The sequence below is a fragment of the Miscanthus floridulus genome, chromosome 2 (assembly GCF_019320115.1).
Source record: "Miscanthus floridulus cultivar M001 chromosome 2, ASM1932011v1, whole genome shotgun sequence".
Taxonomy (NCBI): domain Eukaryota; kingdom Viridiplantae; phylum Streptophyta; class Magnoliopsida; order Poales; family Poaceae; genus Miscanthus; species Miscanthus floridulus.
In genome coordinates this window covers 144,527,275-144,548,374 of record NC_089581.1, presented here as the reverse complement: position 1 = coordinate 144,548,374, position 21,100 = coordinate 144,527,275, and the positions used below count along the sequence as shown (strand labels likewise).

Below are 21,100 nucleotides of genomic sequence, written 5' to 3'. Positions count from 1 at the left end.
GCAGAGGTCTGACAACTTAGAATCTTAGATGGCGAACCGTAGAAGTTACAAACAAACAGAGAACTAACATGAAATCTAACAATTGGCTGCTCATTTGGAAAAAAGGATTTTGAGCAGATGGGACAAGAAAGGACAACGAAGGCCTTCGCCCAGTCTAAAGCCCTGGGCGAAGGTATGAGGAGTGAAAGGTGGGCCCAATTCTGATTAGTGTTTCATAAATGTGTCAAACTACCTTCCTTTGTACAGAGTTTGAGTCCCTTTTTATAGGGCACTGTTTACTAAGGCTACTCTTTACGATTCTACCTCTTGTAACAAAACTTTCTACTCCTGCTTAATGAAAAACGTGCCAATGCACAATCTCGAAAAAAACAGAATCACAAAACACACAACTAGGATCACCTTGCCAATTTCTCTTCCTCAGATTATCCTTAGTTAAAATAGCATCATTAGCCACAAGCCAAAAAAGATCTTCATTTTCACAGGAATTTTACCCTTCCACGGAAGGTAGCTGATGATTGATGAATACAGCTAATATGGTGCTTGTCGTTGACGAGAGCAGAGCGATGTTTTGTAGTTCGTTAATTTATACATATATACTGGGCAGGTATTCGTACTGCGTGCTAATCCAATCAAAGGGGTTTGAAACTAAAAGCTTGCCTAGATGATGCATATGGAGGCTGTGCGGAGCGTGTATGAGATTGGAACGGAAGTCAAACATGGGCGATTGCTGATATGTTCGCTGCAGCTGGATTCTTGAAAAAGCAGGACGTCCGCAGCCTGCGTCGTCATCGATTTACAGCACAAGCTCTTGTTCATCGATTCCACAACTAGTAGATGCATCTGTACACCACAGCATCTCAGAGTTGAAGGGAAAAAAAGGGAAGCTACTTGTACGACGTTTATACAGAGGTATATATGCAGAACAAAGTCGACTTGTTTTTGTTGGAATTGCAAGGTACATACATATACCAAAATTGGCTTGCTTAACTGTTGATAATAACAAGCTCAACCAGGTGGGATGCATAACAAAGACAAAGTTTTAGGTTTATGCGCATCTATACAAGTATACAACAATCATTCGTGTCGTGGACATATAACACCTATAACGATACATCCATTGAGGATAAGGTTAGCTTGTTCCTATGTTTGCATCTACCTAATGTCGGTACTTCAGTGTGCTTAGAAATAAAGGTGATGATGATGTGTGTTATGGAAATACGCTTTCTATGGCCTCTACAACTAACGGGGCATAGATATACAATGCATAAGACCCGTGCAAGCCCGTCGAAGCACGTACAATAATTGATTTGCCGGTAGCTTGACAATATTATATTGCAAATGTAATAAACTCTTTCACCCCGAGTGCAATTTCAAGTTATTGCAAATTATATAACTTTCAAGTTATGAAGTTATTTCAACTTTCTTGGAGAGTCAAAATATTTCAAGTTTGACCAAAATTACAAAGATCGAGAATTATAAAGATTTATGATATCAAATAGGTGTACTATAAAAATATAACTAATAAAGAATCTAATGATACTTATTTGATATCATAAATATTATTATTTTATTATATAATTGGTCAAACTTGAGTTGCTTTCATTCGCTAAGAGAGTTGTAATGATTTATTGTTTGGAATAGAGGGAGTACTAGATTTGTCATGAGATATATTTTATAATATATTTATTTGGTGTCAACAACGTTAAGATTTTTACATGTATTTTGTCAAAAAAAAAAGATTTTAACATGTATACTTGGTCAAACCTTGAACACTTTAATTGAGAATTCACCTACAATTACATTCTTTTTAGAACAGGGGTAGTATTTTATACCATCATGAGGCTTCTAAACGCATGGCTTCTGAATGTTTGTTTATCTCAGCAAGTCGGCATGTTTGGGTACAGCTCATCAACTTGTCATTAAAAGGGGAAAAAATTAAACCAAAGTGCTGAATACGATAAGCATGCAGCGGCAGTGCCCGGATATCTCACAGGCATGATTGAAGCGTGTTGAAGCTTGGAGCCGGAGTCAGAGATGTTCTCTTGTGTCAGATAAGAATAATCCATCTCTCTTCGTTCGCTGCATGCACCTGGATCAATCAATTCTTAAAAGACAGTATATTAGGTAGACGTATGCATGTGGCCGGTATCAACAGCTAGTGTATATACACTGTACAGGGTCGTAGTCGTACCCTTGCTTAATTGACTTGCGTATGGTCGAAAGGATTTGCTTGGTGAACATGAGATGTGTAGAAACCAACCACGCATGGGCAGAGGTCTGACAACTTAGAATCTTAGATGGCGAACCGTAGAAGTTACAAACAAACAGAGAACTAACATGAAATCTAACAATTGGCCGCCCATTTGGAAAAAAGGATTTCCAGCAGATGGAACAAGGAAGGACAATGAAGGCCTTCGCCTAGCCGAGAGCCCTGGACGAAGGTATGAGGAGTGAAAGGTGGGCCCAAGCCTGATTAGGGTTTCATAAATATGTCCAACTACCTCCCTTTATACAGAGTTTGAGTCCCTCTTTTATAGGGCACTGTTTACTAAGGCTACTCTCTACAATTCTACCCCTTGTCGGTTATGGTACATTCTCGGAATATCCCTATGCCAATACAAGCCACTAGGGGTACTATGAGTGCCTTCTTCTCCAACCGCCCTTTCATGTCGAGTCATTGCCGATGGCCCATCGTCGGCCCATGGGCCAGTGCTACCGTTGAGCCGGAGCTCTCCTAAGTTCCGGGTCCTCCGCCCGGGGCGCCTTCGCCAGGACCTCCGCTATCATCGCTCGGACCGTGATCTTCGCCTATGTTGGTGGAGCCTTTGCCACAACCTCTAGGCCTTCACCCGAAGCGACCGGCCGAGTGGAGGTCTCCTTCGATGCCTTCGCCCAACCTCTAGGCCTTCGCCTAGAGCGACCGGCCGAGCGGAGGTCTCCTTATCCTTTCCCTGCAAGTTGCCCATAAAACTAGGAAAGTTGTTAGTTCTTTACCGTCATCATGAACCCTAGCCTCCGCGACTCGTAATCGTGTCCCAACAGTTCCCCCTATGAGGGCATGGTCTGATGTTGTCGGGCCTTGTCCTCATAATTAGGTTTTCGGGTTCTGAGGCACTGAGGCTTTTGTGTATGTGGATGCTTCTCCTCCTTCCCCCCTAGGTCACCCGGATCAGACCATTGCCTTGTTGATGTGTCACTATTTTATTGGCTGCGGTGTCTCCACAACCGATGCGCTGCCAAATAGACGCGACCGTTGGCTCTAGAATTTGAAGCGACGGGGCGGGGGCTATATAAGGGGCGGTAGGTGAAGGCTTCCCCGTCCCCTTCTGAGCCATCGATTTTGGTACAATCACTTTCTAGGTTCTTTCTTCTTTGATTAACCTTGGCTTAGTTGTCGCTTGCCTTCGCTTCCTATTGCCGTTGCTTGATCTTGAAGTGGCTTCACCTGTTAGTCCTCCTCCCCGCCGGGCTACTTTCTTCGGTCCGTATCGCTGTCTTCTCGGCGTTAGAGCGAGTGGGTGGTCTGCGTGCTTTGAGTGTATGATTGTCAGTGTGGAGGCGTTGGGGCTTGAGGAAGATCTTTCTGGAGTGGAGGCTTCCGTCGCTGATTTGATAACCGTTGAGGAGGCAGGAGATATGGCTGGCCCATCCAGGACATGGGATTTTGGACCTTCGCTCATGATGAAGGACATGATCGAGGAGTTGTGGCAGTTGGGCTGATTTGGTGAGGCTAAAGTGAAGCCTCCGCAGGGGGAGACAATTCCTAAGCTGCAAGCCGCTGATGCCGTGGTTTTCAAGGACTTTTTCCTTTGCAGCCTTTGCTTTCTAGCAGTGCGCTTCCTTCGCCAAGTCCTGGAAGCGTTCGAGGTACAGCTGCATCATCTCACTCCCAATGGTATTGTTACTTTAAGTTCTATTAGGCCTACTTATCTTACGGTGCGGAGCCCAACATCGGTACTTTCTACGAGTACTACAAGCTCCAGCACCAGCCTAAATGGGTTGGTGAAGGCCAGTTGATAGCTTAGTATGGGAGCTGCACTTTCATGCCCAAGAGGAATCAAAAAGGGGAGAAGTTGGAGATTTCTTTCGCTCAGAAGAACAAGTGGAGTAAAGACTGGATGCATTATTGGTTCTATGTCAGGACTGGCGGTTTGACCTCTATGGATAGCAAAGGGAAAAACACACCCGCTACCCATTGGCATCCGTGATGTCCCCATTGAAGCCTTTGACTCAAGGAACTCTGGGTTCGGTGACTTCTGAGGGGCGTGAAGCCTGCGATAAGGCTTTTGCTTTGGCCTATCGGTACTCCAGAGGCTAGGATCTGGTGGAGGAAATGGTTGCGGCTAACTGCTGGCCGCTTGGTAGGAATAGACCCACCATGACCATTGAGATGGTCAACCTTCCTATTTTTAGCGAAGGAGTCGGGGTTCTCTTCCCTCAGTTCGGTTTTCAACCTAAGGAAGGCCATGCTGTTGAGAAGATTGTGAAGTCTATGGAGGTGGGGGTTCGAGAGATACTCGACGAGATGTCTGATAAGGAGTATCTGGCACATAGGGCCATCGCCGGCATGATGCCCCGTCTTTATCGCGTTTTTGAGGAATTTGGGATTCATCATGAGGAGCATGATGTGCCTGTGAAGGTACATAAGTCACCGAAAGATAAGGCAAATAGGGCCGCTACCAAGAACGCGACTGCTGCGGCTGAAGCTAAGAAGAGAAAGGGTACTAGCACATCTAAGATTATCGGTAAAAGACATAAGACCACGGGTGCTTCTACTGCCGCCTCTGCCACTGCCTCCACTGAGGCCGATGAGGAGGTTGTGGAGAATGCTAGTGGAGGCTTGGCTTCCATGGACGTGGGATGGATGGCGATCATTCTGCCGCTTCTTTAGATCTAGGTGGTGACAATTTTGTCGACACCGCCCTTCAAGGAATGGGCGGTGGCCCTACTGCTGAACCCTCTGTCGTGGCACCTATGCCCAGTGTTTTGGGTGATGACTCTTCCGGCACCGAGGGCGAAGGTATCGGCAGTGGCAATGCTTCTTCATCAAGAGAAGGGGTGGCCGCTAGCGTCGACCATCGTCATCCTGCTGCTGGTCTTGTGGAAGTGTGAAAGGTCCTAATGGCTAGAGGGGGGGTGAATAGCCTAATAAAAATTTCTACAACAACACTTAACAAAATGGTTAGACAATTATGAGGCGAAGCAAGTGTTGCGCTAGCCTACTCAAAATGCAAGCCACCTACCACAATTCTAGTTTAGATAGTGTCTATTCACACAATAGCTATGACACTACCCTATGTTAGTGTGCTCTCAAAGGCTAACTAAAGAGCCACACCAACCAAGCAAGCAAGCTCTCACAACTAGCTACACTAAAGAGCTTGTCAACTAGTTGCGGTAAAATAAAGAGAGTGATCAAGAAGGTTATACCGCCGTGTAGATGAAGAAATCAATCAATCACAAGGATGAATAACAATGAAGACCAATCACCTCGGAATCAATGATGAACACAATGATTTTTACCGAGGTTCACTTGCTTGCCGGCAAGCTAGTCCTCGTTGTGGCGATTCACTCACTTGGAGGTTCACGCGCTAATTGGCTTCACACGCCAAACCCTCAATAGGGTGCCGCACAACCAACACAAGATGAGGATCACACAAGCCACGAGCAATCCACTAGAGTACCTTTTGGCTCTCCGCCGAGGAAAGGTCAAGAACCCCTCACAATCACTACGATCGGAGCCGGAGACAATCACCACCCTCCGCTCAACGATCCTCGCTGCTCCAAGCCATCTAGGTGGCGGCAACCACCAAGAGTAACAAGCGAAATCCATAGCAAAACACGAACACCAAGTGCCTCTAGATGCAAACACTCAAGCAATGCACTTGGATTCTCTCCCAATCTCACAAAGATGATGAATCAATGATGGAGATGAGTGGGAGGGCTTTGGCTAAGCTCACAAGGTTGCTATGTCAATGAAAATGGCCAAAGGTGTGAGCTTCAACCGACCATGGGGCTTAAATAGAAGCCCCCACAAAATAGAGCTGTTGTACCCCTTCACTAGGTACAACGCAGGGTGACCGGACGCTCCGGTCCAATCGATCGGACGTAGCACTGGATGCTCCATTCGTGAATACTGGACGTGTCCGGTAGGTTGACCGGATGCATCCGGTCACTCCAGGACCACCACGTGTCTAGTTCAAGACAAGGTAGCCGTTGCAGCCCACACTTTCATGTGATCGGACGCTCAGATCGGACGCAGAACTACAAATGACCGGACGCTGAGCCACCGAGTCCGGTCAAGTCCAGTAAGCATCCATGTTCGACCGGACATGTCCGGTCACTCCGGACCGGATGCTGCCAGCGTCCGATCAACTGCGCTACTGAACACTGACCATGCAGATTCATATCGGACACGTCCGGTGTGACGACCGGACACGTCCGGTCACACTGTGCAGTCCAGTCCTGAGCCACATACCGGACGTGTCCGATCTCCATATCGGACGCGTCCGGTCACTCTGTGACCAGCGTGACTAACTTGTTTTCAACTCTATCTTCTTCACCCTTGCTCAAATGTTCCAACCACCAAGTGTATCACCTTGTGCACATGTGTTAGCATATTTTCACAAACATTTTCAAGGGTGTTAGCACTCCACTAGATCCTAAATGCATATGCAATGAGTTAGAGCATCTAGTGGCACTTTGATAACCGCATTCTAATATGGGTTTCACCTCTCTTAATAGTACGGCTATCAAACCTAAATGTGATCACACTCTCTAAGTATCTTGATTACTAAAATAAAATGGCTCCTACAATTTATACCTTTGCCTTGAGCCTTTTGTTTTTCTCTTTCTTCTTTCCAAGTCCAAGCACTTGATCATCACCATGGCGTCGCCATCTTTATGATCTTCATTTGCTTCACCACTTCAAATGTGCTACCTATCTCATGATCACTTGATAAACTAGGTTAGCACTTAGGGTTTCATCAATTTACCAAAATCAAACTAGAGCTTTCAAAGTGTTTGAGGATGAAGCGGAGGTGAGTTCTCTAGCTGCTCCATTCTAGGGCATGGCGTTTTAGGCCACAAGTCATCATGCTGAGGATGCTGGTGCCTCAGATGTTGTTTCGAGCCCTCTGCATCTGGGTGAGTTATCTTTTAACTTTGTTTTTTTCTTGCTATTTGTGCTTTTAGTTTTACCGGAACTTGACTTATTTTGATTGTTTCAGCGGGTTTGACGAAGGCCCTTGGGAACCCTAACGCAAACCCTAATGATCCTTTGGGTGTGGACCTTGTTCAGATCGGCTTGGGAGGAGCTTTGAGGCCTTCGCTTGTGGGTGCGACTCCTCGCCCATCTGCCCCGGGCCTAGCTGTCGACAAAGGTTGGTTCTGCTTGTTTTTTATTTCTATGCTTTCCATTTTTTTGAGTTTTACTGATGTTTAGTTACTATTTTTAGGTGCCTCTAATAGCACAATAAGTGGATGGGCAGATACTCTTGAAGCTGTCTATAATGATATAGGAGGTTGATATTTCTATTTTTTTTTGTTTTCTTGGTTTTGGTCTTACGTTTCTTACGCGTGATTTGTTATTAGGTCACCTCCACCACCACTTGAAGAGTGTTGATTACTTCAAGCTACTGCGGATGAATTTGGAGTAGCAATGCGTGGTACATTTTTATTTTCATTTTTCCTATCGTTGTTCTGCTGTGCTGCTGCTGACCTTTGACTTTACAGAGCCATTATCTTTCGGAGGCTATCGAGGAGCGTGGTATGCAGGAGGTGGTTGACCGCAACCTGGCCATCGAGGCCCTAAAGAAAGAGGTGGACACTCTTGAGGCTGAGAAGACCTGGCTTGCGGGGGAGGTTGGTAGCCTCCACACTACCCAAGCTGACTTGGATGATCTACAGAAGAATGTTGATTCGTTGAGCAAAGAGGTGGATGGCGCGAAGGCTGACGAGCAATTGGCTATTGAGTGCGCCCTAAAAGCCATTTAGATCGCTGATAACCTTCGCAAGCAGATGGATGCCGAGAGGGAGTCCAACACTGCCTTGAAGGTGCAAGTGGACATGCTATCTAAGCACCTTGAAGACACAAAATCTATTGGACTTGCCACAGGTAAGCTTTGTGTGGGTGCCCTTGAGCAATTCGGAGGCTCTACGTCGCTGCTGCCCTCTGAGCCTTCGGCATTCAATATCTTTTCTTGGATGAAGGCCAACTTCCTGAAGCTCCCTGACTTTGTTGGCGGCGCTATTGACTTTGGAGCCTTGGCCTCCGCCACCAACCTTTCGAAGATGCTGGTGCAGGATGGTTGCCCGCATGCCAAAGATGTGAAGAAAAGAGACCTTAAGGGTCCGACCGATCTTGGAGCCACTTCACACGATATCAGAAGATCAGTTCGCCACTTTATGAAGTCGTTCTGGGTGAAGTTTGGTCGAGCGGAGGCTCGCTCGATGGTGGAGGCACGCCGAGCTAAGGTTTGGTTTTCCTTTGTAGCTTATTGTTTTTTGCTTAAGGTTTCTACCGCTTGTTTGTTGTTTTTATAACTTTATATTATTTTTTACAGGAGTTGCAGAAAGAAGGAGGCTGCGCATGGTGCTACTAGGGTACAATCTTCCTAGGCTATGGAGGCTCCGGCTCTGAAGGCTCCTTCCCCTGCTGCCGAGGTCCTGATGTCTAGGAAACCTACGCCTACCCCTGCTGACCCGAAGGTGTAGTGTCTAGGTTTTAGCTAGTTTTTAGGCTTGGTCAAAGGTGATGTGCTGTAGGCGCCTATCCTTTTGTATATATCTAGGTCTGAATTGTGAACTTGTCCTGCGCAGGTCTCCTTCTCTAGGCCTGCGCATGATGTACCTCCTATTACTATGTATTAACACAGGATTTATGTTAGTGGTAAACTATGGCAATATTGGAGGGAGGCTTTTCCCCGACGTTCTGTTTGTGACACGTTTGCTTTCGTGAAGTTCGATATTGATGATGAACGTGCGGAGTTTACTAGGTCGCTAGCCTAGCGAGGGCCTCAACCTTAGTTTCGTGTTGATTTATTTGATTGGCATTCGCACCCTTGTAGCTATTACTTGGAAGGCTTCACGCCTTTTGTGTTTTGCTTTTTTATTGCCTTTGGGCATTTGTATTATTGTGCTTCTAATGCGCTGTTGTTATAATCATATCTATATTTCTAATGCACTTTCCCTGTACTGTTTAGCTGTGCGCTTGTTTTATAAAAAGATTCTTACTATGAGTTTTTGCTGGGCCGAAGGGTTAAATTTTCTATGGCTTACTTTCTCTCTCTTGCCTCCGCTTCTTTCTTCTTTGGTTGAAGTTGAGTATGAGTCTATGTGTTCTCGCAGAAAGGTTGGGGTATTAGTCTTTGATCTTGCGCGCCTTTCGGAGGCTTTGGTGTTTGTTTTGCCACTCTAGCCTTTGTCTTTGAGCTTGCTTGGAGTTGATAGGGATGCCATAGCACGTCACAATGGAGAAGCTAAGGTGCTCGTATTTGATCTTGCTGATGTTGCGAAGGCTTTGGTACAATTTGAGCATTCATCAGAGGCACTAGTCTTTATTCGTGATGCTTCTCCAGATGCCACAGAGCAATTTGAGCAAGCAATGGAGGTCAAAGAAGCATTTCTTGGACATTGTCTCCGCTTGCGCCTGGATTGTTTTGTTTTTGCCTTTGGCTATGCTGGAACAATTGTGCTCCCATCAAATATGGTTGATGCCGAGTTGCGCCAGATGGTGTCTTCGGTTGCGGGGGGATGTTACGAGCCTTCACGCGATACCCTCCAGCAACCTCTAACAATGACCGCTTGCTGCCGGACTATGGTCATACAACACCCCGTGGAGGCTATATGACACCAAATGGAAGATGCATACAACCTCAACGTGGCCTTCGCTGGGTTGCGCGAGCTACTGGATTTATGAGTCTTCGCACGGTACCTTCTGGTCTCTCATTTCTATGGAAACGCTGGCTTCCATTTTTCTCTTGCTTTGCCCTATAGTACACTGGCTCTTGGTTGGTTTGGCTTCCCCCCTAGCACTCTTCTAGAGGTAGGGGTGTGAGAATGCACTAACTAGGGCTAGTGCTAGGGTAAGGCGCTGGATTTTATAGCCTACTACTTGTACGATTTAATAAATCTTGGTGGTTGGCCAATATTTATTGCTTAGATACATTTTGAAGTCATGATAAGACCAATGGATTTCTTTGTACCTGGCATATCTTTGGTCTTTATTCTGGTTGTACCTTAGCTATTAATTCCTAATAGTTATCTGGTGCTTGATAAGGACAGGTCTTCGCCATGTGCTTTCTAGCCCGATACCTACGGCGAAGGTAGGTCTTTGTCGGGTTTTTTTTGGCCTTTTGGCCATTTTGATAAATCCTTGATGCCTGAATGTGAACAGGGCTTTCTCAAGGTTGCAGGCTAATTTAGCCATGGAGGTCGTTCCATGCTTCAGAGCCTTCGTCTAAAGCATTAGAAGGTCCTCTTTGTCGTAATGTTGTTGTCGAATGTTGTGGCTCTGTTGCTAGCCACTTTCGACCTTTCATTTTTCATGTTATTCTTGGGGGATTCCTCTTTATATTTTTAGAGATTTTTACATGGGACCTACCTCATTAAAAACCTCACCTCTGCTAGGAGCCTCCTTTGTGAGAAAAATAGTACATGGCCTTTTGCATGAAATGTAAAGAAAATACAAAAACTAGGAGAGGCGTGGTGACCTTCTCTTATAGTTCCATGGAGGCCACCCTTCTTACATTTAGATGTAGAACCTACGCAAGCTGTCGATGTTCTAGGTGTGAGTTGTTGTTTTGCCTTCACCGTCAGTCAGGTAGAATGACCCTTGTCTTTCGGCAGCCTTCGCCATGTATGGGACTTCCCATTTTTGTTGAAGCTTTCCAACATTTTCTGCATTAGGTTTCCTTCTGAGGACTAGGTCTCCATCTTGTATGAGTTTTCTAATCACTTGGCTGTCTCTCCACTTTTTGGTTTGATCTGGGTGCTTTGTGATGTTTTCCACTGTTTCCAATCTTGTGCCTTCGATTGTTTCCTTGGAGTACTTTTCATCCTCTGCCAAGGCTTGTTTTATGATGCGGAGGCTTTGATGCCTGATTTCTTTGGGCAGCATTGCTTCTTCACCGTACAAGAGTTTGAACGGTGTAAAGCCTATTATTCTGGAGGCTGTAGTGTTATGGGACCATACTATCGGCAGTTTCTCTACCCATTTGCCCTTGCGGAGGTTGAATAGAGGCTTCAATATTGCTAAGAATATTACTCTATTAGCTCTTTCCACCGCTCCATTTGATTCTGGGTGGTAGACCAAAGTGAAGGCTATCTTGGTGCCTATACTCTTGCAGAATTCTTAGAATTTGTCGGAGTCAAATTGTTTTCCATTGTCAACTAGTAAGGTTCTTGGTACTCTAAATCTACAAATTGTGTTCTGCCAGAAAAACTTTTTCACTGACTCTAATGTGATTGTAGCGAGTGGCTTAGCTTCAATCCATCTTGTAAAACACTCTATCGCTACCACTACAAACTTGATCCCCCTTGTGATGGTGGTAACGGCCCAACTAGGTCCATGCCCCATCTCTGCATGGGCTAAGTGCGTGGGATGAGTTTTACTATAGTCAAAGGGTTTGACTAATGTGGGGAGGTGCTCTTGCATGCTTGGCATGTCTTGACAATCTCTTCTGCGTCTTTGATGTGCGTAGGCCAATAGAATCCTTGCCTAATGACCTTCATAGATAGTGCCCTCAGACCGATGTGTGAGCCACATAACCCTGAGTGGATTTCTTGTAAAAGGTTTTTGCCTTTGCGCTGAGGTATGCACTTGAGCAGTGGTTGGACAACCCCTTTCTTGTACAGCATTCCATCTATAAGCGTATAGCTTCTTGCTCTTGCTATCATTCTTGCTTTGCTCGCCTCATCTTTTGTGTGATGCACGTTGTTCAGGCAATCTATGATTAACTGCCTCTAGTCTTCAGACTTAGTAACTAAGACTATTTTGAATGCCTTCGTTGTTACCTATGTTGCTGGTGCTTGTAGCACTTGGTAAAAGGCTCCATTCGGTATGGGCAAGTTGTTTGCTGCTGCCTTGACCAGCTCAATCGCTTTCGCATTTTCTGCTCTTGGTATATACTGCAGGGTGAATCCCTAGAACCTCCGCTCAAGAGCCCTTACTGTGGCTAGGTATTTGACCAATTTTGGTTCCTGTGTCATGTATTCTTTTTTGACTTGTCCTGCTATGACTTGGGAGTCTATTTTTGCCAATAATTTTTTTTGCTCCGAGTGCCTTCGCCTTGTTGAGGCCTAGTACGAGGCCTTCGTATTCTGCTATATTATTTGTTGTCTTGAATTCTAGTCTTGTTGCATACTTAGTGCGGAGGCCAAATGGTGCTATTAAAATGATGGAGGCCCTAGTGCCTAGATGTCCCCAAGCTCCGTCTATGTAGAGTGTCTAGATTTGAGGCTAAGGCTGCGGGGTTTGGTGTGCCGAAGGTGTCCAATCTACCATGAAATCTGCTAGCGCTTGTGATTTGATTGCTATTCTTGATACATAGTTGAGTTCGTATTGGGATAGTTCTATTGCCCATTTCCCTATTCTTCCAAAGGTTTCTTTGTTGCTGAGTATGTCCTCGAGTGGTTGCGAAAAGGGCACTATGATTTCATGTGCCTAAAAGTAGTGCTTCAGTTTTCTTGAAGAGATCAACAGTGCATATGCTATTTTTTCTATCTCTGTATAGTTCAATTTTCCTCTTGATAGGGCTTCTGAAATATAGTAGATAGGCTATTGAATGACCTTCGACTCTTCTTCTTTCCCTTCAACGAGCACTCCACTGACCGCATGGTTAGAGGCTGCAACATATAACAGGAATGGAGCCTCCGGATCCGACACTATCACCAAGAATCTGGTAGCCAAATAATTTTTAAGCTATTGGAAGACCTTCGACTAATCTGGCCCCCATTCCATCTTGTCTCTGCCTCTCAAAGCTTTGAAGAATGGGAGGCTGCGTTCTGCTGACTTTGAGATGAATCTATTTAGGGCTACTATTCTTTTGATGAGTTTTTGGACTTTCTTTTTGTTTGATGGTTCCACCATTGAGATTATGGCCTTCGTTTTGTCTGGGTTATCCCTTATACCTCTATGCCCTATGATGTACCCGAGCATTTTACCTCTACTCATACCGAAGACACACTTTTCTAGGTTGAGTTTTAGCCCGGCTTCTCTTAGATTGGTGAAGGTTTTCTTTAAATCTGCTATGTGATCTCCTTCATTCTTGCTCATTACCACAATATCATCAACATAAGCTATAATGTTTTTCTGTAGCTATGGGCCGAGGACCGCCTTCGTCATTCTAGCGAAGGTTGATCCTGCATTCTTTAGTCCTTTAGGCATTCTAGTGTAACAATAAGTTCCAAAGGGGGTAGTGAAACTTGTCTCTCCTCATCTTCTTTGTTTAGCTAGATCTGGTGATATCCTGAAAAGCAGTCTAGGAGGGAAAAACGTTTGCATCCTGCCGCCTTGTCGATGGAGGCATCTATCCTTAGTAATGGAAACATGTCTTTCTTGCATGCTTTGTTCAGATTTGTGAAGTCTATGCACATTCTCATCTTTCCATTTTTCTTTGGTACTAGTACTACATTTGCCAGCCATTCTAAGTACTTGACTTCTCTAATGACATTTGCGTCAAACAGTCTCTGTACTTCACACTTTGCTGCTAAGATTCTATCCTCTGACATTTTCCTTTGTCGCTGCTTCTTTGGTTTTATTCTGGGGTTGATGTCAAGGGAGTGTTGTATAATATCTCTGTTGACTCCTTTCAGGTTGGAGGCTGACCAAGCAAAGACGTCTTTATTCTTGGCTAAAGTTTCTATGAGTTCTGCTTCTTCTTTCGATAGGTTGCCTCCGATAGTGACCTTTCTGTCTAGGACTACATTTCCCAATGGGACTGACTTTGTTTCTTCTTGATTTTTGAGATCTATTTTTTCCTTCGGCTTGTCCGGAGGCTTCGGCAAGTTGCTTTTGGTTGCTTCGACAGAATTGATATTGCGCTTCGATTTGTAGATAGCTCTTTCTATGTTTCTTGCCTCCTTCTGACTGCTGTGGACTATGATGGTTCCGTGCAAGGCTGGCATTTTCATACACAGATAGCCCATATGGATGGCTGCATTGAACTTGTTTGCAAATCCTCTTTTGAAGATGGCATTATAGGGGTAGTAGAGATCTACTACATCGAAGGTCACATATTCTATTCTTGCATTTTGCAGACCCCCCGAAGGAGACTGGCAGGGATATTTTTTCTAATGCATCAATCTTTTTTCCTCCGAAACCAATTAATGGTGAGTCCGAATGCTGCAACTGACTTCTACTTAGCTTCATCTGGTCAAAGGCATTGACAAAGATAATATCTATAGAGCTTCAGAGTCTATGAGAACCCTATTGATTTCCCATCCTGCAATGTTTGCCTTGATCACCATGGCGTTGGTGTGAGGGTAGCTTTCTAGCTGCAGATCTTGTTCTAAGATGGTGATTGGCATCTTCGACCAATCTATGTAGCGCATTAGGCCTTGAACTGCTATGTTGTTGATCAACCTAAGGTGATCTTTCTTCTGCTTCTTTGTCTAGAATTCCAGCGAGGAGCCTCTGGCTATAGGCAACATCATGCTGATGGTGGGTAGGGGTGTGTGAGGGTTGAGTTAGTTTTCTGGGTTGGGTTCATTTTTGGGTGTTGCCAACTGTGTTGGTGGGGGCGGAGGCAATGCCTCTAGTTGCCTATTGTGCACTTGAGATGGTTGGTTGGTCTCAATGAATGTTATGTGTGGAGGCCTCGGGTTTATGTAGGTGAGGTTGGCTTCTGCCTGTTGGTTGCTAGTCTACCCCTGCTAATGAGTACTTGGTCGCCATGTGGGTAGGAAATTAGGATAGTAGGCGGCAGCTAAAGTGGATGGGTGAATTTGGGTAGAATTTAGGCTTGGGTATATTGGGCAGTATTGCTGCTAACGGGATGCTGCGAAGGTATGGTTTACCTCTCTTGCGGGTTGTTGTGGTGGAGGTTGTGGATTTGCTCTGCTTTTGATCCTTTCTTGGGTCTCCTTAGCATCTGGGCAATTTCTAGTGATGTGCCCTTTGTTCTCTTCATGAAAGAAGCAGTACTGCCTTCGCTGCCTTTGGTTTTGGTTTCTATTCTAATTCATGCCTTGGTCATTTCCTTTGCCTTCGGATTGTTTCTAAGGCACATTGATTGGGCTTGCCTTCACCGATTGCTGCCCTTGCTGGCTGCTTTCTTGCTGTTCTATATTAAAGACTTGCTGGTTTGCCCTTGCTATCATTGTGGCTGGCCTTGGCATCTATTGCCCTTCTAGTCATTCCTGCTATTGCCCTAGAACTGCTTGCTTTGGTTTTGTTCTTCTAGCCTTCTATGGAGGTCATTGTCAGATCTGCAATACTTCTAAAATTCGCTATAAAGGTCTTTGATGGTTCTTGGCTTTTCCCTAGCTAGATGAGTTGTGAATGGTCCTATGCGAAGGCCTTTGATTGCTGCTTTAATAGCAACGTCCTCTGGGACATTGGGTGCTTTTACTTTCTTTTGCACGAATTTATAGAAGTAGTCTTTTAAGGCTTCTCCTTGATTTTGCTTGCACTGAAATAGATCCATGGAAGTCAAGGATTCACTTGTGAATCCCTTGAAATTTGCTAGGATCTTGTCGCATAGGTCTTCCCATGAATACATAGAGCTTGGCTTCAGCATCAAATACCAGGCTAGCGTGTTGCTTTTAGCTATGATGACAAAAGATTTGGCTAGCATCGCTTCGTTTTCACTAGCAGAAGCTACTGTTGTCTGAAAGCTCATGATGAATTGGCGTGGGTCTGATCTTCCATTGAATTTAGGCAAAGTGATGGGTTTGTAGGAGGGAGGCCAGGGTGAGCTCTAGATGCCTTCGGATAGTGGTGATTTTGAATCAATGGTTTTGTGGGTTTGTGGCAAAGTGTAGGGTGTGCCGAAGGTTGAGCTATTGTATGTGGCAGGGGGTTGGGTTGGCTTTGATTTGCTGAGTGGAACTGGTTGGACGTATTGAAGCTAGATTGCGAAGGCTGCATACTTTGTATCTCGGCCTGTAGGACAACTAGCTGTTGCCTGATCTCCGCCGCTTGAGCTGATGTTTGGGCTACCTGCTGATTTGCAGCGAAGGTTGTCGTGACCCTATCTCTTTCTTGCTGCATGCTCTGCAACTGAGACTGTAATTGTTGAAGCTCTTTCTCCGGGGTGGGATTTGGGGCTTGCTGCTCCTTTGATGCCAGAGGCTGGTCTTCGATGGGTGGGACCTCTATAGTTTGGTCTTCTAGGGTGGTGGCGTAGGTGCTTCGAGTGCTGCGCCTGGGTCTTCCCCTTGGTGTGGGATCCACAAGTGCCCTTGCTGAGGCTGCTCGTTACCTTGCCATTGTGGGTTTTTCTTGGCCAACACGCGGTGGGCGCCAATGTTGGAAAAAGGGATTTCTAGCAGATGGGACAAGGAAGGACAACGAAGGCCTTCACCCAGCCTAGAGCCCTAGGCGAAGGTATGAGGAGTGAAAGGTGGGCCCAAGACTGATTAGAGTTTCATAAATGTATCCAACTACTTCCCTTTGTATAGAGTTTGAGTCCCCCTTTTATAGGGCACTATTTACTAAGGCTACTCTTTACAATTCTACCCCTTGTCGGTTATGGTACATTCTCAAAACATCCTTATGCCAATACAAGTAGCTAGGGGTACTATGGGTGCCTTGTTCTTCAACCGCCCTTTCGTGTTGAGTCATTGCCAACAGCCCATCGTCGGCCCATGGGCCAGTGCTACCGTCGAGCCAGAGCTCCCCTAAGTTCTAGGTCCTCCGCCTGGGGTGCCTTCGCTAGGACCTCCGCTATCATCGCCCGGACCATGGTCTTTGCCGCAACCTCTAAGCCTTCGCTCGGAGCGACCGGCCGAGCGGAGGTCTCCGTCTTCTTTCCCTGCAAGTCGCCCATGAAACTAGGAAAGTTGTTAGTTCTTTACCGTCATCGTGAACTCTAGCCTCCGTGGCTTGTAATCATGTCCCAACAGCCCCCTCAAGACTGACCAAATTTTAGGTTGTTTGGTTTATTTGGTTGATTGCATTGTTCAGTCCAATAATGGTGACCGACTGATCGGACATGCCATCTTACACATTGATCTGACCTAGCATAGTCTTTTTATAAGTTCTCTAGAAGAATTCCTGTTGGTTTGAGCTACACTAGTGCATGTTTATATGCATGGTTATTAGTGAAGCTTGCTCGGTAAGGAGAGCATTTAGTGTAGATTATATATCTATATTCAAAACATGACGGATTCTTCTCGTACATCATCTATGTTTCTCTGACATGCGAGTCCATCCTGTCGTCTGCACCCTCTAGCTAGTTGTCCCTCATATCCCCTCTCTGAATCTAATAGATCCGTTGTCGGTGGTTCATTCGTATGCTCTTGCCTACCCGCTCTGATGAGGCAAGCGTGTGAGGTGATGATGACAGGTGCATGTACAAGTCAGGTGGACGGTGTTGATAGGAGGAGGTGGCGATGAGTGTGGGTGTCTTCTTGGACATGTCATGATGCTACCAATGAGTGGATGTGCAGTGGTGGCAAACTTCTATGAATGACGGAATGCATGACGAGGAGGCAAAGAGTGCCACAGGGATGACATGATGATGGAGTAAGGACTGAATGACACAAGACGTTGGAGGTCGAATTGGGCTCTAAAAAATTATGCAACTTAGCCTCTGCAAACTCTAAACCCCCTTTATCACTTTGACTCCTAAGTTCTTCCACAAAAGCAATTCTAATGTGTCCTTAGGGCCAACACAATAATCATGTCTTTAGCAAGGATCACACTAAGAGTAAGGTCCTTATATAATTAAGTATGAATCCTATGCTAAGCACACTAACATGAATCCTGGTTGTCACACAAGAAACTTGCAATCAAGAGAAGTAGAGCAAATGAAAAGCAAGGCAAAGAGACAACCATATTTTCCCCATGGTCTTAGGTTGTTGCCACAATCTCCTACTCCTTGTTGAAGAACCAAGAGTAACCAAGACTCGGCTTAGCTCGATCATCTCCACTAATCAATACTCGTTCACCACTCCAACATGGTGGGTTTCAAGACCATTAACAACTTCTAGAGCCTCCTTACAACAGATCCACGGAGAAAGGACACCAAGTGCTTCATTGACCTGGGTGATGACAGTAACCAAGAGTAATAGATCACCAAGCTTGAACTCAAGAAAACGCAATAGAGAACAGATAGCGCTCAATGCTAACACCAAAATCTCAGTTGGCTTGGGTGCTCCCCAAATGCTTTACTAGTCTCCCTATAAGTGCTGGCAACAATGAGGTGCAAAGGGTAGCACCAAATAAGCCAAGAGTAGCACTTGTATAGAGGGTGAAGAGGCGACTAGCCATTGGAAAAAGGTGATAGACGCAACCATGATTGGATGATCCTTTGGCCACCATTTGCTACACTAGTTCATATATTGGCGTTGCGCTGGCTGATTCCTCATATCTAGTTCCCTCACTTTGTTCGTGTGGGCTGGATTGCACCAAGGCTGAGATAATTTAGAACAAGCGTGTTTCTACACTCCATCCACCCTCCCAAGAACATCAAGATCACATCCAAAGCTAGGATATATACTTTATATAGTTCATCTTTATATGAGTGTTAGACCTTATAGCTTGAGAGAGCTTTAATTTGTCAGTTAAGGCTGTGTTGCCTTTTATCCTAGCAAACTAAAGCGCTTGAGGTCATCATCACTTTCCGGTGAAGGTGTGGAAGCCTTACATGCGGTGAACCTCCTATCTCCATGTGGTGCGGCATCATATCGGTGTGTTCGCGGTGGCAAGATGACCGAAAGATCCTGGTTGTGGTGGTGAGATTTCCCGACTCATGACACTAGCCTTTGGTGGGTGGAAACCTTCTCTGGTAAATTCAATACTGGGATCAAGACATACTTGGTGGCCGGGAGCATACCACGGTGGAGTGTACCTAAAGGTCAGCATCAGGCTTCTATTTTTTTTCTCCTGGTAAGTTAGGGTCTTGACCTGATAAAGATTATTCAATAGGTCATATCAAAGAGTCCACTCTCCATTGCACTATTCATATATAATTTTTTATTCTGTTATTTTGAAAAGTCAGCAGGAAAACTGTTCATTCAATTAAGAAGAGAAATAAGCAAGTTTAAGAAAGTTTTTCATATTACATGAAACTTTAAACTCGATATACTCAGGATGGGAAGGAGCATTCTGATCTATTCGGAAGGATTTTTTTTAGTGCATATACAAATGAAAGTTGTCATTTTTGTATGAACTTTTAAAAAGTAAGTTTGTATCCCAACTTTTACAACTTATATAGATGCAAAACATATGTACTAAGTTTTAAATTTTTTTGAAGTTACAAGTGCATTTCTAAAATTAGTTTTCATTCCACCACGTTTTTTCCCATCTTACGCTGGGTCCCCACATAACGTAAATTCTAATGTTATGGAAACAAAATTCCAGAGTTGAGAGCGAATATGGCTGTATTATTATCAACCAATACCAAATTTGCAACCAAATACAAAATGAAGTTGACATAATGAAACAAAACAATGGCAATGCAATAGCAACGTGCCAACGTAGAATAATAAACAGGAATCAAGATTACTGCACATTATCAGAACAGCTAGTTGAGGACCCGGCAGTTCCTCCTGATCTCGCCGCTGTCGCCGGTCTTCACCTGGACACTGGCCATCTTCACCATGGCCGCCTTGAACCTGTCCTCCCACCACCCGGGGATGTTGGCGTTGTCAGACACCAGCTTCGCCGTCGCCGGCGTCGCGAGGAGTGAGGCGTCCGACGTGAAGAGAACTCTGTGCGCCTGCACGTTCTTGTAGTACTGGTTGTCCAGCTTGTCGGGCGTCACGACGTCCTGCACGACGGTGGGGTCGTTGCTGGAGCTGGGGCTCGCCGGGCACTGGCCCCTCAGAGACGCGGCGAAGGAGGGGCTGATGTCCGACGGAACGGCGAGGCGGTCGGGAACGAAGGACGAGCAGTGGGACCGGCCGACGGTGTGCGCGCCCGAGAGCACGACCATGTCCTCGACGGCGAGGCCCTTGGCGGCGAAGCTCTGGACGAGCGCGGAGAGGTTGAAGGTCGGCGGCGGGAGGAAGTCGAGGGTGCGCGAGGCATTGGAGACGCGGCCGTCGAGGCGGCCGGCGGGCATGTCGAAGTGGACCCCGCGGCCACCGAGGAAGAAGGAGGCGTCGCGGGCGGCGAAGGCGACGATGTCCGCACAGGAGACGACGCCTGGGCACGCCCGCTCGACCGCGGCCTTGGCGGTGTCGATGACCTCGAAGCCCCGGAGGCTGGGGTTGTTGGGCGGGCCGAGCTTCTCTGGCTGCGGGTTGGCCGGCGTCGGGTCCAGGAGGACGGAGGCGTCGCAGCCCTGCGTATCATATTCATATCATGGCGTTGCATTGGTCATGGCGCGCGTGGCGTGGCGTCAGTGCGTGCAAGCCATCTCATGCAGGAGCAGTGCGTGTAGAAATAGAACTGAAGATGACTAATGTACCTCGACGAAGCAGTCGTGGAAGAGCATGCGAATGAGGCCGGCGCCGATGCCGTGGTTCTGCCGGACGGCGGCTCCGACCACGCTCTTGACGATGGCCTCGGCCGGCGGGCACTTGTGGTGGTAGTACCCCACCTTGAGCCCGCACGAAGCGGGACTCGGAGGACTGTAGTAACCAGCTGCTGCTTGGCATGCCGCTCCCAGGAGCAAGAACGCACATGAGAGCAGTGCAGCCACCTTGCTCGCCATCGCGCTTGCTCTGGCCACCGTCTAATCTCACAAACTTAACTGTATCTCAAGTGAGAAGAAGTTGAGTGGTGAGGTGCTATTTGCTTGCCACTCCGATCCTATTTATAGCTTGAAATGCTCGATAGGGTTTCTGGACGGATGACTTGTGAACGTTTGTTTATCTTGGCAAATGGCAACTAGTCGGCATGTCGCGGAAGGTACTGATGATTGATGAATACAGCTAATATGATGCTTGTCGTTGACGAGAGCAGAGCGATGTTTTGTAGTTCGTTAATTAT

At 46.1% G+C, this 21,100-nt stretch overlaps 1 protein-coding gene across 1 annotated transcript; it reads right to left on the bottom strand.

Annotated features, from left to right (window-relative positions):
- Positions 1–19,688: 19,688 nt before the first annotated feature.
- Positions 19,689–20,822, bottom strand: LOC136539966 (peroxidase 2-like). Its single transcript, XM_066531950.1, has 2 exons — positions 20,577–20,822; positions 19,689–20,450 (listed from the first exon to the last, which is right to left on the bottom strand). Exons 1-2 carry the CDS (start codon positions 20,820–20,822, stop codon positions 19,689–19,691), a joined length of 1,008 nt encoding a protein of 335 aa, XP_066388047.1.
- Between the last annotated feature and the right edge of the window lie 278 nt (positions 20,823–21,100).